Source organism: Megalobrama amblycephala, linkage group LG8 (assembly GCF_018812025.1).
Source record: "Megalobrama amblycephala isolate DHTTF-2021 linkage group LG8, ASM1881202v1, whole genome shotgun sequence".
In the NCBI taxonomy this organism is placed as follows: Eukaryota; Metazoa; Chordata; class Actinopteri; order Cypriniformes; family Xenocyprididae; genus Megalobrama; species Megalobrama amblycephala.
In genome coordinates this window covers 30660371-30679386 of record NC_063051.1, presented here as the reverse complement: position 1 = coordinate 30679386, position 19016 = coordinate 30660371, and the positions used below count along the sequence as shown (strand labels likewise).

The 19016-nt window shown below is 35.9% G+C and overlaps 1 protein-coding gene across 24 annotated transcripts in view; it reads right to left on the bottom strand.

Moving 5' to 3' along the window:
* lrrfip1b (leucine rich repeat (in FLII) interacting protein 1b) overlaps positions 1–19016 on the bottom strand; it is a 42492-nt gene that overhangs the window by 2292 nt on the left and 21184 nt on the right. The window contains exons 3-21 of one of the 24 annotated variants that reach the window (XM_048200494.1): positions 18432–18449; positions 18168–18215; positions 17628–17672; positions 15121–15171; positions 13791–13856; positions 12016–12060; positions 9959–10024; positions 8327–8404; positions 7987–8016; positions 7754–7879; positions 7510–7680; positions 5555–5647; positions 5294–5386; positions 4936–5028; positions 4657–4789; positions 1828–1877; positions 1613–1730; positions 1420–1499; positions 1107–1211 (exon numbers count right to left, since the gene is read on the bottom strand). In XM_048200494.1, coding sequence (XP_048056451.1) covers positions 1107–1211; positions 1420–1499; positions 1613–1730; positions 1828–1877; positions 4657–4789; positions 4936–5028; positions 5294–5386; positions 5555–5647; positions 7510–7680; positions 7754–7879; positions 7987–8016; positions 8327–8404; positions 9959–10024; positions 12016–12060; positions 13791–13856; positions 15121–15171; positions 17628–17672; positions 18168–18215; positions 18432–18449 — 1509 coding nt within the window. The remainder of the gene's footprint in view (positions 1–1106; positions 1212–1419; positions 1500–1612; positions 1731–1827; positions 1878–4656; positions 4790–4935; positions 5029–5293; positions 5387–5554; positions 5648–7509; positions 7681–7753; positions 7880–7986; positions 8017–8326; positions 8405–9958; positions 10025–12015; positions 12061–13790; positions 13857–15120; positions 15172–17627; positions 17673–18167; positions 18216–18431; positions 18450–19016) is intronic. The other 23 variants (XM_048200500.1, XM_048200499.1, XM_048200496.1 and 20 more) reach the window with 23 other exon arrangements.

The following is a 19016-nucleotide window of genomic DNA, read 5'->3' as shown; positions in this document are numbered from 1 at the left end:
CGGGATTATTAATATGTATGACCCCAATATTTGCATATATGCCAGCTCATGTTCAAGGCATTACACAAGGAAAGGCAGTATTAACGTCTGGATCTGTGCACAGCTGAATCATCAGACTAGGTAAGCAAGCAAGGACAACAGCGAAAAATGGCAGATGGAGCGATAATAACTGACATGATCCATGATTACATGATATTTTTAGTGATATTTGTAAATTGTCTTTTTAAATGTTTCATTAGCTTGTTGCTAATGTACTGTTAAATGTGGTTAAAGTTACCATCGTTTCTTACTGTATTCACGGAGACAAGAGAGCCGTCGCTATTTTCATTTTTAAACATGTGCAGTCTGTATAATTCATAAACACATCTTCATTCTTTATAAATCTCTCCAACAGTGTAGCATTAGCCGTTAGCCACAGAGCATATAGCTTCAAACTCATACAGAATCAAACGTAAACATCAAAATAAATACTTTACTCACATAATTCGAAGCATGCATACAGTATGCATGACGAACATCTTGTAAAGATTAATTTGAGGGTTATATTAGCTGTGTAAACTTTGTAAATGTGCTGTAATATAATCGAGAGCTCGTGTGGCAGGGAGCAGGCGATTTAAAGGGGCGGCACTGCCTAAATCAGTGTATAGTTAATGATGCCCCAAAATAGGCAGTTAAAAAAATTTATAAAAAAAAATCTATGGGGTATTTTGAGCTGAAACTTCACAGACACATTCAGGAGACACCTTAGACTTATATTACATCTTGTGAAAAAGCATTCTTGGGCACCTTTAATATTTTTGTTAAATTTAATTCAACATGTTTGAGAATGGAGAAATTATCCTGATCAGTTTCAAAAACTACTATTATTGCTCATCCCATCTCAACATTCTCTTATCTTTAAAAACAAATTAAGCGCAGCGTTAGTTCTTAAAGGTCAAGCTTGCATCAGCTGACTCTCAACTGATACACGTTTATCTATAGGAATACGACACCTATAACACTTATAATATATACAGTACAGTACGTAACAATAGGGAAGAAAAGAATATCACAACTTCTGTTTCATGCTGACTTTATGAACTGCATGAATTAGTTTAATAATGTACCTCTCTCTGTAACTTGCGTTTCTCCACTTTTAGTTCATCTTCCACTTTCTCCGCAGCCTCAGCAGACGTCTTATAGCGGCCCACCTGACCCTCCAGCCGAATTATCTGCCGCATGACAGAGATTACAGGTTATGCATGAAATACTGTGGAACTGGTTCTACCACAATAAGAACAAAATTAATAGTGCATAAAGGGAAGTAAAACTTTAAAGGAGAACATTATTAATTACTGATGATGAAATTGCATGCAAGAGCATGATTCTGAGTGCCTCTGTGCATAAAGTCTTGTATTCATTTTATCCATTTTGACTTACGTTTTGTTCAAGTGCAGTGACTTCTTGCTCAGACTTGACAAGCTTGAATTTCAGGTCACTGATCTGCCTGTTAGCATCCCCTGCAGAAAAAAAAAAAAGTTGAATTACATTTTTGAGGTCACATGGTAACATAAAGCTCTATAGGACAAACCAGCCTAAAACAAGTATGGTAGTGATCGAAAGTGTATCTTACTCTGCAGATCTAGGATATGAGGGTCCAGACCGTTCTGTAGGTCATCCTCATCCATGCTTCCCGTTTCTTCTGTCCCGTTCTTCTGTTTCTGCTCTGCAGTGGCTTTAAGCTTCCTCACCTGCATATACACACGGTATTTCATAATATGCTCTCCAACATATCAGTTATATAGAAAACAAATAATCACTTGAAAAGGATGAAATGACAAAATATACCTGGTCGAGCAAACTCTCTCTCTCTTCCACCAGCTTCCTTAATCTGATCTCTGAAAGATGCAAACAAAAACATGTACAGCACATGAACCTCATACAGAATCGGACAATGGTACATACACAATGAGACGATGTAGGCACTAAAATAATTTATTTTGTAGCACAAAGTACACAAATTGGGACTGTCATTTTAACATTTTACAATGAAAAAAAAAAATACAATTAATGTGCATTTAACATGACCAAAAATGCATGACTTGATTGCAAAATAGATTTCTGGGGTGATCAGAAATAAGGAAACAAAAAACAAAAAATATATTTACTTCTAAAGCCAAGTCGATTTAAAGCTTTATTCCTCTTCATTTGAGTTTTGTTCCAGCAATATTCCTATATAATTCATTTAATAATCAGCATATCATGTAATTAATTTAGAGGTTCAATATAATTATTGTTTTTATTTAATATGAATGTACTATTGTGTGTAAATAGAAAATGTTTATATGGTGTTAATATGATTATATTATTATACATATTATCCTTGTATATGTCCACTGATGTGAATATTATTTTGTGTAAAACATTTTTGGTATTTGCTTTTTATTTGTGCTGACAAATGATTTCAAATATGACACAGTACAGTATTGGCAAACATGGAGAAGAACATGCATCTTCAGTGCAATGCATCTAAATTGTCCATGCATTTGAATTTTTATCCATATCACAATGTATTCACATTTCTCTTAAGGATTTTTTTTTTTTTTTTTTTTTTTTTAAATCAATATTTATTTATTTTTTAAATTTCAGAATATTGAAAAAAATGTACAGCTTTTGCATGCCCAAAACATGTCTGGATCTTTCTCATTTGCATTGAAAATTTAAAGTACATATGCAACATTACATCATGAGTATAATTTCTCAATGAAAAATAAAATCAAAAGGACATTGTCATAATCATCAGAAAATAAAAAAATTGAAAAATCTGTGAAAAATCATGACACAGAGCAGCTGAACATCTTCATTTTAAATCTGGTCTTAAAGAACATGTGTGGTTCATTTTCTATACTCAATATTATTCCTTTTGGAGGTTCACTGCTATGCATATTTACACCATCCAGCGCTACAAGACCAGCATCCAGCGCAATAGCTTCCTCACAGCTATCGAGAAGGAAAGCAGTGCACTTGTGCTCTACTGGCATGCTATATGTGTCCTCCACACACTGTAACTCTGGCTCAGCCTCGGTCTCTTGCAGGTCCCTGGATTGTACACCATTGTCTCCTGTGGTATTAAATATATCCACTTCGTTAGAGTCTGTGGGTTCAAACGTGAGATCTTGAGACGTTTTCACAGGCAGCATTGATTTCTATGCAGTTAATGTTCTCTGCTGGGCTGGTCAGTGGTTCGTATACTGTAATTTCCGACATTATCTGATTCTCATGTTTAAATGGTTAAAGTGAAAAAAGTTTCTGCACTTGAATCAATGTCTTCTTCATGTTTGATTTTAACAGTAATTACAGGTTCTTCAACATTAACTGAAGTGTACTTTACCTGGTGTTAAATCTGCAATCAGTAGACTTGGAACTGCAGTTTTGGCATGTTAATGATAATGAATATGGCAATGTTAATGTATTTGGTCTTGGCAGACTAGATCTTTTACACACGCTGCTGCTGCATAGCAATATGGACTCGCTACTGCCAATAAATACACATATACGCTGCTGTGAGCATGTAAGATCTGCTGCTGCTGCATGAATAGACATACATAAATCCTGTAGCAGATCGAGGCAGGTGGAGCTGGGGAGGTGGAGGGTTTCAGAGGAACCAAACTAGCCTAGAGCGAACACTAAAACCTGACTATTTAAATATTGACCAAGCAATCTCATTGACTGCAGAATCAGCAGAGGCCAGTCAATTTGTGCCATGAGCTAATGGTGTAATTGCTTGTAGATTGCATGTGAAAGCCTATCAGCCTGTGCCATTTAGAGTTTCATGACTGAACTAGATATTTATAAGAGTTTGCTATACCATTTGTGCACTAAATGTGCTGACTTCATTCTCAGATGGACATGTCTTTGCTTGGCCTTCACTTTCTGTCACTTTTCATCTGCTGTCTACATTTTGCATACGGTAATTGACTGCAGAAATGGGTTTTGACAACTTCAAATCACTGCTCTTCTTGCTGTCATAATTTTGTTTAATCTCTAATCTTTAACATATTTGTAATGTTTTCTACAATTTCTGCAAGAAAATACCATTAAAGCAAAGTGGTAAAAAAAAAAAAAAAATTATATAATTTGACGACATGCACTTGAAAATGGACAAACCCAGCAATTGGGTTGTTTTAACCCAGCGGTTGGGTTAAATGTTTGCCCAACCTGCTGGGTTGTTTATTTAACTCAAATATTGTTTTAAAAATTACTGTTTTGCTTGCTTAAAATGAACCCAAAGTATGTTGGAAATTAACATTTATTATTGTTTATTAAATTAACCTTTATTAATAAGTTTAATGAATAACATTATTAGATTATTATTGTTTCCTCTAGTAATTATGTGTCAGATTTTTAATTTCCAACCTATTTTGGGTTATTTTAAGTCAGCCATATAGTCATTTTTAAACAATAGTTGAGTTAAATAAAACTACCCAGCAGGTTTTGCAAACATTTAACCCAACGGCTGGGTTAAAACAACCCAATCGCTGGGTTTGTCCATTTTCAACCCAACTTGGGTAGTTTTTATCCCAGCATTTTTTAGAGTGTGCATTTGATTGCAACAAGTAAATCTGCTGCAATAGCTGATTTGTTCAGATTGTGAATACTGGAATCCGTTTGTCTTACCTAACATGCCGTCTCCAGTCATGGTGGGCGTGTGAGAGTCTTGATTCAATCGGGAAGCTGTTTCCCCATCAATCGCCCTGTCTGCTACCTCCCCATTGGCCGTCACCTCAGATCCCAGCACAATGCCATGTTTCTGTGCAAGAATACAATCTGATATCAACATCCCGTTTTTTTCCCTTTATGTTATTATTATGGTCCTTTGAATTCAAAATAATGATGCTAAATATAATTACTTCTATATCCTGTCTGTGATTGCCAATATTCCTTCTATATCTCTACCTTTAGAGCATCCTTAAGCCGGCAAACCTCATCCCTGAGTGCCTCCCGTTCATCATGGATAATGTCTGAATATTCCTTCTGCCTCTCTAAGGCCTTAATGCGGCCATCCGAAAAAGTGAACAGTCAGGGAAGGAAAGAACAAAGGAGTAAAGGAAATCTGTAAGGTTAGGAAAGACTACAAGGGACATGTGACAGTATAAAGCATTACGTATGTTAACAAGGGTTAATAAGTTACACAAGCTAAGGAGGATTTAGGGAATTCTGAAATTCAAAAGATTATTAAGTGTTAAAATCTAAAAAAGAGAATTGTTTTGATGCTATATGATTAATGAAACATGGCCATGAAAAGAAATTGTACCCGGATCTTTTTATCTTTCCATTCCAATGTTTCTTGGAGGTCAGAGATCTCCCTAATATAGTCCGCCTGCTTCCCGCGAGACTGTTGGGCTTCCTGAGCCCCGGCCATCACGGCAAGCAGAGGAAAACAGATGGACAGATAGGAGAAAATTAAGAGGAAAATATGAGAGAAGACAACAGAAAAACAGAATCCATCTATGTTAGGAAGAGACAAAGAGCCAGAAGAGGTTTGACTGCCCCATCATTTACTGGTGATGCTCACCGTCAACAGCTCTTCACTCTGCTTCAGTGTTTCCTTCATCTCCTCAAACTGGATCTTCAGGATACTGTGGGCATGACGTTCTCGCTCGCACTCCTACAAAACATTACAATCAGAAACACCCATCAGTGAAGTGTGTGTGAATTTGCAGTATATCTTTGTGTGCCTGACATTAAAAGTTTACCAGATTAAAGTTTAACTTCTCTGCTAACCATTTCCATATTGCAAAACCACTTCTATACAACTGATTATACTATAACATACAACATTGGCACATAGTTTAGCTATGATCAGACTAAAACCTAGAATGCGCAAAGGGGGTCAAACGGACCCAACAGAGTTTGATTTTTAGAATTTGTTTTCCATTAAAATAATAATTAATAATTGAATTCCTTGATATTCCATTAATTCCTCTTGTATATCAAATCATGTACTATGCGAGCCTCTGCAATGTTATTTATACATTTCTTGGTCATAGGTTGAGAAAAAAGAAAAAAAAAAATGTTTCAATATTCTAATTCTTTGTAAGAGGGGTCAAAATGACATGTATGCACTTTTACTCACCATTACAGTTTTGTCAATAATTATATTTATTCATCAAACTTCATGGATTATTCTAAATTTGGATTTATGACTGACAAAGTGTGTTTTAGCACTTACCAGCATGAAGAACAAATAGATGCAGGCTGGGCATAGAGATTGATTTATTTAAAGGGGACCTCTAATGCCCTTTTCACAAGATGTACCTTTCACAAGTCTCTGGCGTCTCCAGAATGTGTCTGTGAAGTTTCAGCTGAAAATCCCCCACAGATCATTTATTATAGCTTGTCAAATTTGCCCCTATTTGGGTGTGAGCAAAAACACGCAGTTTTTGTGTGTGTCCCTTTAAATGCAAATGAGCTGCTGCTCCCGCCCCCTTTCCAGAAGAGGGCGGAGCTTTAACAGCTCAACAACAACAAAGCTGGAGAATCTCACGCAGACAAAATGAGGATTGTCAGTAACGGTGTTGTTCAAACCGGAGTCGACACTGATGGAGAGACTCAGGAAGAAGTTACAACTTTTAGACATTTCTGAATGGTTAGTGGATAAATTGATGTAGTTGCTGTGGAGTTGATTCAACTCATCCACTAGCATGTGCCGTCATGTTCATCTTTTGTGTTGAATTGATCCTCGTTTGTGAAGCAGTCCGGCGTAAAATGACGGCGTGACAACAACACTCTACTACAACAACTCTTCCTCTTCTCTAAAGCAGCCCAACATGGCCACCCCCTTTGTTGTGTGTTCACGGGGGCGGGGTTTATGTAAATTTTAGGGTTAGTGATGTAACTAACTGGGGAAGAAGCTTGTTGCAGTCCTTAAAAAGCGATTTCTGTGAAAGAAAATATCTCTTTTTGCACTGTATTGATGCATCATGATGCACTGTATTATAGTCGAGAGCTTGGGGGCGGGGAGTGCGCGATTTAAAGGGGCCGCAGCCTGAATCGGTGCATAGTTAATGATGCCCCAAAATAGGCAGTTAAAAAAGTTAATAAAAAAAAAAAATCTATGGGGTATTTTGAGCTGAAACTTCACAGACACATTCAGGGGACACCTTAGACTTATATTACATCTTGTAAAAACTGGTTCTAGGGCACCTTTAAGATAGTGACTTATTGCCACCTACTGGCGGTTTTAGTTTAATATTTAAAAATATCACTTCATTTCTAACACCATTGCATATTTCTCTATTGAACTTTTTTTTAATTTAAAACATTATTTCATAAAGGTAAAAAAAATGCACTGGAAAAATCAATTTAAGGGGGAAAATATTGTCGCTTATTGGAAGAGAGGGGGGACACAGAAGGATGTTAAATGCGTCAGGGCATAAGTTTGGGAATCTCTGTTCTACAGGATTTTTCCTATTTTGTATTATAACCCTCTTTATCAAAAAACTGACTTCATCACTTCATAGGCCTTACCCTGTTTTTCTCCTCACACTCTCTGCGTGTCTCACACAGAAGTTCCTCCAGCTCCATCAGAGTGTCTCTCAGTGTGTCCACCTGATACATCAGGTTTGTCTTCTCATTGTCCAGCTGAGCGTTGGACACCATGGCCTTACGGTACTTCTCCTCCACCTCTACCAGGGAGTCCTGAGAGTAGACAACTAAATGAAGATCTTTACAAATAGATCATTGCCATTATAATTTAGCATTATGAACACACCTTCATTTCCCGTATGGAGGCCTCAGTGTCAGCTGAAATCGAGGTATCACAGCTTCCTCTCCGTGATAACCCTCCACCCAGAGATGCCAGAGTAGCAGCAGAGAGGGTGGAGGCTGTCCTGGACCCCTGAGGAGGTACTTTAAATATTTACTTGATCATTTTGTTGTGGTATTATTCAATGTGACGGATTAAAAATTTAGTTTGTGCATCTTTTCAACAATTATCCTACTGACCTTTTCCAGGAAGTCTGACCTTTCCTCCACCTGTATGAAAAATGAAATTAAAACTCTTTATTCAAATCCACATTAAATGAGAAATACTCAATTTAAACAATAATGCATCAGAATTGGGGCATCTATAGATATGTTCCATGCTTTATTCACTAGAGGGAGCACAACACAAACAAGATTCATGCTAATTGCACACGATACTGAATATTCTAGTGTGAGGAAGAGGCTATGAAGAGGAGCAGGAGAACAGGTCAGTTTGTGCCATTGATCTTACAGAGATGACAGGCTCGACCTTGAAACTGCAGTACTGAAGCTTGGTCAGTGATAGAAAAGGGAAGCTCACCACTGGACTGGCACGGGCTGAACTCGCCCTAGATGAAGCCCTGGAACTGGAGCCCAGAAAGCCATTGTAGTCTGAAGGCTGACCAGAAAAGCAGGTACAGAGAAAAAAAAGTAGAATAAGATGGACAGAGGAGCAGATGTTAGCAGGAAGAGAGTTAGTTCTGAGCTTGAGAGGAAAAAATATGGGAACTGATAAGTATAAAGTTTAAAGAAATGCCACAGTACCGTATACACTGCTGCTCAAAAGTTTGATATTAGTAAGATTTTTTTTGTTTTTAAAGTCCCCCTGAGGTGAAAATCAAGTTTTTTTTATGTTGTTTATATGTCTATGTGGTGTTTTTAATATGCTTTTCAGTTGATGTGAAAAATCGTGTAGATTTAGCAATATGGCGGGTGTATGATTTATGTTACGTTATGATGAACTATATTTTTCCACCAAAGTGTTTTTAAGGATGCTGATTTTCAGAAGGGAGCTGTGTAACTCTGACATGGCGAACAAGAACATGGTTTGTGTAACATTAGTAACACATTATTAGCTGTGTAAAAACATGATCAAGCAAAAGACTAATCATATTAATTACCGTTATGTGTCTGACGTTGTAAAGAGCGATACCATTGTACAGCATTTACCTCGGTAAGTTGACCGAGTGGATCTCTGAGCTGGCGTGAGAGAGTGGAGGCGGGGCTAATTTGCATATTCATTGATCCGCGTATATTAAATGAGGCAAGGGTGTAGAGTTACATTCAAGCTATTTTAAGGCATTTTTTCATAGGAAAAAAAAAACATTTAAATATGTAATTTTGGTGATCAAATATGAGTTTATTTTAGGGATACAGTTATTGACTACATGGGGACTTTAAAAGAAATCTCTTTTGTTCAACAAGAATGCATTTATTTGACCAAAATATATTGTGAAATATTATTACTATGTAAAAGAACTGTTTCTATTTATATATATTTTAAAAATGCAATTCATTCCTGTGATGGCAAAACTCAAAAATGACTCCAGTCTCATGATCCTTCAGAAATTATTCTAATATGCTGATTTGGTACTAAAGTAACCTTTCTTATTATAATCACTGTTGTCAGTGATTAGTTAAAAACAGCATTTATCTGAAACAGAAATCTTCCGTAGTAATATAAATGCTTTACTGTCACTTTTGATCAATTTTATGCATCCATGCTTAATAAAAGTATTAATTTCTTTAAAAAACAATCTTTTGAACAGTAGTGTAAAACCATATCTATATTGTGGGTCAAAACAGACACTGACATAAAGCATTAGCGGGTATCTGTGCAAAGGAGAGTCAATCAATCTGACTAGTAAACGACCACACAAAAGACAGAAAAAAATTCAATCCAAGATGATTAACCATCAAATGCATGCTTTACATACATACACCAACAGTCCCGCTCCGACTACTGCCATGCAGGCATCCGAACACAACAAGAGTGGGAAAAACAGCTCCCGAACTTTCCTCAGAGAAGCTCATGACATGAACAGACACAAACAACACCTAGTCAAGCCTGTGGTCTGAAAACAGAACCATGCAAGACGCTCAACAAGCCCAGACTAGCATTGGGTATCAGGTCATGCCCCTTTCAGAGGGATAGGTAAAGATCGGGCCTTACGCCTCTAGCGCTGGAGCCACTGAAACGCCTAGTGCCAGAGAATGAACTCTCTTCATGCAGTGACCCCTGCAGACAGAACAGAACACCTCACACACTCCATATCTCTCAGACATAACCATGGAGAACAAACAGTTAAAATAAAGACCCTTAAATGACCGCTTTATGCATCCAAAATGGCTGCCCACCATGAAATGTGATCAAACAGGGCTGCTCGCAACCTTTAAACACATTATGAGGAGGAAATGCTCGTTACATACAGAGGAGTTCAAAGGAAGCCTCTTTGTGTGTTTATAGAAAGTTAACACATTAGCTAATGCACTCTGATGTATTCTGAGCACTTATGGAATGACAAAATAAAGAATTGTTTTCTGCGTTAGATGTCTGAGTAAGAGGAAACCATCGGTATACTACACTGCATGCAGGTATCTGCTCACGAGGGATTGAACACACACAACAACACGTCCGTAGATGAGATAGTTTACCCAGAAATGAAAATTCTGTCTTCATTCTGCTCTAATGTTGTATCAAACGTGAAGAAATATCTAGCAGAATGTTCAAGCAGCTCTTTTCCACAATAAAAGTCCTTGTGAAAAATGTTTTCTTGTTTATTGCAATTAAATAGAAAATAAGTAAAGTAATTTAGTACATTTAAAATATATTACTATAATATAAATATGTTAATGGCTAAAGTTATAATCAAGTAATTTACATGTGCTTTAGTCAATGCATAACATACTTCTCTAATGCACAACAAAAATTAATAAACATAATGAGTGCAACTTTTAATAGGACATTGTTAGAAAGTGCACTTTTTAAAAGTGCGTTTAAGCGTGTTAAAAACAGTCATGAAAGTGTACTCTCTTTAAGTATACAAACATGACTTTTTATTTCATTAAAGGGTTAGTTCACCCAAAAATGAAAATAATGTAATTAATTACTCACCCTCATGTCGTTCCACACCCGTAAGACCTTCGTTCATCTTCGGAACACAAATTAAGATATTTTTGATGAAATCCGAGAGGTGACTCGTCCATAGACAGCAATATAATCAACACTTTCAAGATCCAGAAAGCTACTAAAGACATCATTAAAACAGTCATGTGACTGCAATGGTTCAACCTTAATGTTATGAAGCGACGAGAATACTTTTTGTGCACAAAAACAAAACAAAAATAACGACTTTATTCAACAATATCTTCTCTTCCTGTCATTATCCTTACGTAGGTGATGCAGTAAGCACAGTGAAGGCTTCCATGTTTATGTCCGAATGCTGGTTCAGTATTGGCCAGAGCTGATCACGTGATCAGCACGATGCATGCATGTGATGTTGACGTAGAACTTGGAAGCGCTGGACGTAAACAACGTATGAGAATGACACAGAAGAGAAGAGATTGTTGAATAAAGTCATTATTTTTGTTTTGTTTTTGTGCACAAAAAGTATTCTCGTCTCTTCATAACATTAAGGTTGAACCACTACAGTCACATGACTTAACGATGTCTTTAGTACCTTTCTGGACCTTAAAAGTGTTGATTATATTGCTGTCTATGGACGAGTCATAAACCTCTCAGATTTCATCAAAAATATCTTAATTTGTGTTCTGAAGATGAAAGAAGGTCTTACAGGTGTGGAACGACATGAGAGTGACAGAATTTAATTTTTGGGTGAACTAACCCTTTAATATTATCAGCAAGTACTTGTTTTTTTTTTTTAAATGCTTTTAAGATTTGAAGTACACTACAAATGCAATAAAATGAAGCACACTTTATCAAATGGGAAAGGATGGGGACAAGGAACATCATTCATCATTCACTTTCATAGTATAGAAAAGAACAGCTTGAACATTCTACTAGATCACTCCTTTTGTGTACCACACACACACACACACACACACACAAAAAAAAAATGTAATATGAATTTTGATGACAACAGATTCCATTTTTGGATGAACTATATCTTTATGTTCATTACAATGTGTGCCATGTATTCACCAAGATGAAACAGAGTGAACAAACAATCTGCATGTCAGGTTGCATGCAGACGACAACTGGAAACAAACCCTGTGACTTCTTGAACGGGGGGTTTCACTAAAAAGCGCAGAGGGCTAAAGACAGACAGAGAGGGGAGGAAGAAATATATATGCTCATAACATTTCATTTCAATACTAAACATTTTTCAAGTCAAATAATCATCTCTCCCCTAAATAAATAAATATAAGAAAAAAATATTTAATTAGAAAATCCTACACTCTAAAAAAATGCTGGGTTAAAAACAACCCAAGTTGGGTTGAAAATGGACAAAGCCAGCAATTGGGTTGTTTTAACCCAGCGGTTGGGTTAAATGTTTGCCAAACCTGTTGGTTATTTTTATTTAACTCAACTATTGTTTAAAAATTACTATAAACCCAAACCCAAAATAGGTTGGAAATTAAAAATCAGACACATAATTACTAGAGGCAACAATAATAATCAAAAGGTGATCAATTATTAATAAGCAAATTAATAAATGTTTATTGTTTAATTATTATTTCATTTTAAGCAAGAAATACAATTTTTAAGCAATAGTTGAGTTCAACAAAACTACCCAGCAGGTTTGTCTGTTTCAACCCAACTTGGTTTGTTTTTAACCCAGCATTATGTTAGAGTGTACAAAGAAGCACTACATCTTAAAACAAGTTTGTAAGGACCAAAATATTGGCAGCTCACTTTTGTAGCTTTCTTGGTTACGAAAGTATTTTTTTTTTTTTTTTTTTTTTTAAAAAAAGTATCCATTCATTTTCTCAATATTCATTTAAAATAGGTAGTAAAACATGCATTTTACTGTTTGCATGTTCGCATTTGCATTTAGCAACATTCAATCAAAATAATACAATTTGAAAATACACTGGAAATAGTACTGTATATCATCTGACCACAACTGACAATTGTCAACATTTGGGATTTACCAATTCTAACCTTGAATACTATTTAATGCAAAAAAATAAAGTGCAAACACATTTACAGATGTTTGGAAAATTTTCATGACCAAAAGGAAAACAAAAATATTTTGATAGGAATCCATGAGATCGGGAATTTCGCTTAAGGATGAAAAATTTCCATTGCATCGCATTCAAGTTTGTCACAGTGAGTTCTGGGTGAGCGGTGCTTCATACATCACTACACTATTGATAATGGACTTTTTTAATTCACAAAATTTCAAGTTTTGCTAATGTGGCCGCACAAGAAGATGCACTGCTAGTTTCAGTAACAATGACTTCTCTGATTGGTGGATTTCACAGTGCTATTGCGAGTATAATGTAGTACTTAAGAATATACACGTTGTAAAAAAGAATTGTTGGTTTAACTTTAAAAAAATAGTTACCTGTTTGCCTCAAACTTTTAAGTTCATTGAAATTAAAAAATTGAGTTAATACAATGAAGGCGATTGATTTAATCAAGGAGAAACTCAAAATATTATGTTATATGAATCACATTAATTATCTAAGTTGATTTGACAAAAGAAAAAATGTGATAAATCATGAAAATAATAATTTTAAATAAGTTGAAATCTTAGGATTTTACAGTTGCCTACACAATCACTTAAATTGATATTTTTTCTTCACAAAAACTCTATTTGTCAATCAATTTGGTTATTTTGAATGTGTTTTTCACTTCCAGAACCCTTCAGATTCTGATCTACTGACAGTTGATTGAAAATAAGCGTTCCTGTGAGATGACCGAGGAAAGAGGAGCAGGCAAAATGAAGAAAGGGTTATAAGAAAAAACAATGAAGAAGAGAACTAATTCTAAAGGAAGGAATAAAGAGGGATTGTTAGGGATTGTGAGAGGGACAGACCCGTCCATTTTGTAGTCTGGCTGAAGGCAGACTGCTGGTGCTGCTGCAGAGATCTGTGTGGTTACCCTACGGCAAGCAGAAGAGGACAAAAGAGCAACGTGAGAATGAGAAATAAAAAAAACATGAAAATAGCTGCGGTGACAGACTGTCGCACAAGTGATGAAGAATGAATGAAAGCGGGAATAAGCAGTGACAGGGATCTGTGTGCAAACGGCAGCCGCACAGACTCTGGATTCATTATTCTGTATCATTAATGCTTATTTATTTAATAAATTAGCTTCAAATAATGAGATTAGATTTATTTATTTGACATAACTTCAGTGATTTGAGCAAGCTATATTTGCGTTGTTTCTCTTTGCATTTGACTGATGTTTTCTTACACTACTGGTCAAAAGTTTAGATTAGGTTAATTGCAATTTTGTAATGTTTTACAATTTAAAATAACTGTTTTCTATTTTAATATATTTTAAAATGTGTGTTTATGTAGTGTTTATTCCTGTTATGGCAATTTTCATCATTACTCCAGTCTTCAGTGATCCTTCAGAAATCATTCTGATATGATGATTTTGGTCCTCAAGAATATTTTCTTATCGTTATCATTGTTGAAAACCATTTTTGCTGCTTAATATTTTTGTGGAAATTGTGAAACACTACCATTCAAAAGCTTTGGTCAAGTAAGGTAAAGAAAGAAAGAAAGAAAGAAAGAAAGAAAGAAAGAAAGAAAGAAAGAAAGAAAGAAAGAAAGAAAGAAAGAAAGAAAGAAAGAAAGAAACTTTCATTCACTTTTATTCAGCAGGGAAACATTAAAATTATCAAAATGTCAGAATGTTACAAATATGTCTGTTTAAAATAAATATTGAACTTTTGAACATTTCTATTCATCAAATAATCCTGAAAAAAGTGTATCATGGCTTCAACAAAAATAATAAGCAGCAAAAACTGTTTTCAACATTGATAATAACATTATTATCAATTTAGCACCAATAATAACAAATTAGACTTGATCATGTGACACTAAAGACTGAATTAATGGATGCATTAATGAATTCAGTTTTGCCATCACAGAAATAAATTACATTTTAATATCTAATTAAATAAAAACTGTTATTAAAAACAGTTATTTTAAACTGTAATAATATTTCACAATATTATTGTTTTTTACATAATAAATGCAGCCTTGACCGGTAGTGTAAATCCTGAATATCTATAATATTTAAGTGACAGAAGATTAAAATTAAGAGAAAATAAACGTCAAATAAAATCTCCAATGTTTTTTGTAATTGTATCATTCCAATGAAAGCTTTATAGAAAGAATCACAGGTATACTAACCCTCAAACTGCCCCGACTGCCAACAGACATCCGCTCCTCATCATCTGATATCTGAGACAGGAAGACAAAGAAAACAGGGAGTGTAAAACTCTGCTTTTCTGCATGCCTGTGAGTTTACTGCCAATAGCAAACAGCTAAAGAAAATGTGGGTCAAAAAAAGGATAGAATTAGATGCATACAACATTTTTGTCAGTGATTTTTTCTTAAAGGGTTAGTTCACCCAAAAATGAAAATGATGTCATTAATGACTCACCCTCATGTCGTTCCAAACCCGTAAGACCTCCGTTCATCTTCGCAACACAGTTTAAGATATTTTAGATTTAGTCCGACAGCTTTCAGTCCCTCCATTGAAAATGTATGTACGGTATACTGTCCATGTCCAGAAAGGTAATAAAAACATCATCAAAGTAGTCCATGTGACATCAGTGGGTTAGTTAGAAGTTTTGAAGCATCGAAAATACATTTTGGTCCAAAAATAACAAAAACTGCGACTTTATTCAGCATTGTCTTCTCTTCCGGAATCCTTGCCATTGAATTGATTCCATTGAATCCTTTCATCTGTCGGTGTTGGTAATGCACTTTTACGTCGCCGTGGTTGTTTTTGGCGATTAGGACATCCGTGACATTTTGAAGCATTGAAAATACATTTTGGTCCAAAAATAACAAAAACTGCAACTTTATTCAGCATCGTATTCTCTTCAGGGTCTGTTGTCAATCCGCGTTCACAACTCCGCTTCTTCTTCTTTCCTGTTTCACGGCGGTTGGCATCCAGCTTATTGGTGCATTACCGTCCCCTTCTGCTCCGGAGTGTGGTTCACGACTCCGCAGTGATGCTGCTGACGTGTTATCCGGTGCGCCAGAGCTTCGTTTACAGTCTGAGGGAGACGCACGCTGTATTCAAGCTATTCTACATTGTTTGTATTTTGGTATTGCTATATTTTTTAAAATGGTGCGTAAGTGTGCATGTCGTGGATGTCCTAATCGCCAAAAACAACCACGGCGTTGAAAAGTGCATTACCAACACCGACAGATGAAAGGATTCAATGGAATCAATTCAATGGAAAGGATTCCGGAAGAAAAGACAATGCTGAATAAAGTCGTAGTTTTTGTTATTTTTGGACCAAAATGTATTTTCGATGCTTCAAAATGTCGCGGATGTCCTAATCGCCAAAAACAACCACGTAAAAGTGCATTACCAACGTCGACAGATGAAAGGATTCAATGGAATCAATTCAATGGAAAGGATTCCGGAAGAGAAGACAATGCTGAATAAAGTCGCAGTTTTTGTTATTTTTGGACCAAAATGTATTTTCGATGCTTCAACAAATTCTAACTAACCCACTGATGTCACATGGACTACTTTGATGATGTTTTTATTACCTTTCTGGACATGGACAGTATACCGTACATACACTTTCAATGGAGGGACAGAAAGCTCTCGGACTAAATCTAAAATATCTTAAACTGTGTTCTGAAGATGAACGGAGGTCTTACGGGTTTGGAACGACATGAGGGTGAGTCATTAATGACATCATTTTCATTTTTGGGTGAACTAACCCTTTAATTATAATTAAAATTTTGTGTGTGTACCTACATATTTTGCAGTTCTAGTATTCATAACTAGCTGTATATAAAAACCGTGGAAGCATGTTTCCGCCACAGAATGAAAAAAATAAAAAAAATAATCATTTTTACTTCATCTAACAATTCTCTTTTTTTTCTCACAACTGGTATAGTTTATATCTCACAGTATGTACTTTATAACTCGCTATTGTGAGTTTATATGTCACAATTCTTAGAAATAAAGATATAAACACGTAATTCTGACTTTTTTTTTTCACAATAACTCACAATTCTGACTTTTCTTTCTCACAATTGCGAGTTTATATCATTAAATTCTGACTTTATTTCTTTGTAATTCCAAGTTTATAACTTGCAATTCTGACTTCATAAACTCGCAATTGCAAGAAAAATGTCAAAATTGGGACATAAAAAGTTGCAATTACTGTGGCAGAAACAAGCAGGGAAAACAGGGTATGTGCGCATTTAGATAGTAAGTGTGTGTGTGTGTGTGTGTGTGTGTGTGTGTGTGTGTGTGTGTGTGTGTGTGTGTGTGTGTGTGTGTGTGTGTGTGTGTGTGTGTGTGTGCAGTTCAGGGTTTGCCTACATTGTCTGTTTCTCACACAAAGTTTTCATATTGGTATAGTTAGCACAAAAGTCATATGGACTATTTTTATGACACTTTTATGGAGTTTTATGATGTTTGAAAGCTTCACTGTAACCGCATGGAAATTAGCATGGAATTTAGTTTTTTAACATCATAAAGATGAGTAACTGATTTTCATTTCTGGGTGAAGTACATCTGACATCTGTTATGAACAGCAGACTACAGGCAAAAATGAAACACAGGAAGAGAGTGATGGAGAGGATGAAACACAGGCAAAAGTAAGGGACTAAAGAAATATTAAATAAAGCCAAGGACAAAAAGCAGACGGAGAGATACAGACCGAGGTATGTCTCCGAGTGCGGTGGGAATACCGCTCGCTGTCCTCCTGAAAAGCAGAGGAGGAAAAGAGGACAGAAAGCAGGAAGTTTTAGGTCAAAAGGTCACATGATTATCAAACACCGCAAAAACTGAACAAAGCATGCACTGAGAGATTACGCTGTCTGTCATATCACGGTTTATTACAGGGCTCAGACAGGGTGTCTGGAGGGGTGGGAGGAGAGGGTTGAGTGCTTTAAGATGTGGGTCACGCGACCGCCCTATAATCCGGCTGTATGTTATGACCACCTCTACTAAGCCCTAACATGTCAGATGGGCCTCCTGCCCCCCACTGCTCCAGAAAAGCCTGTGAAATGAGGATCAGACACAGACTGCCTAAGAGACATGCAACACCAACCAATCACACTTCATTCTCTGAAGGGTACGCTGTGATAGTTAGGGTTTGATTAATGCATTCAGGACCTGCGCTGTGTGCATTTTCTAATTTGAATTCTATCTTTGGTGTCTACTGCATGCAGCAGTGTGGTATAATGACAGGTCATACCATCCACTGTTCAATATGGCCCCATTTGCTGTCCAGCCCATAGTATTTCTGGTGCAGAGAGGAGGAGAGCAACACGATCAAGTGAGGAAGGGTAGCAATGAAAGGATAGGAGGATGTTAAAAACAGGTTTGAGTGAGGGATTGGTCTTCCTCAAGCTTTAGCTGTATTTTTATAACCTGCATGTTCATAAAACAACAATGCAAAATACTACAGCTTGTATTTCTGATGGTCAAATATGTGAGCACATTTTGAAAGATATCTTACCTTTTGCGCTTGATATATCTAATTAAACGGCAGGGAGACCAGGATGAAGAGAAAGAAAGAAAGTGAGACAGGAAGAGAAAGATATAAAGAGCTTAAAGGAGACTATAGGGATAAATAAATCAGGATAGAGCTGGTATAAAGAATAATAAAATCTAACAGCCTAAAATATATTGTCATTTTTATAAAACCCAAAACATTCTCTAAAGCCTTTTAAAAATCATTCTGATTCAGAAAGCCAACAAATGAACCCTTAATGGTCTGGCGGATGTATTTTACAATGGAGTTATAAAGCAATATTTCTGAAGAAAAAGGTGAAATTGTGCTAATGTGTAACAGCATAAAATTGATTTTCTGAGGTATTTTATGTTAAAATTTGTTTTTTGACTGGACTTTTATTGGACACATACACTACTATAAAGATTGTGGTCAGTAAGATTAATATAAATTGATTAAGAAATTAATAATTTTATTCACAAAGGGTGCATTAAAGGATTAGTTCACTTTAAAATGAAAATTACCCCAAGCTTTACTCACCCTTCTGAAGTGAAGCGATGCATTTGTGTAAGAAAACATCCATATTTAACA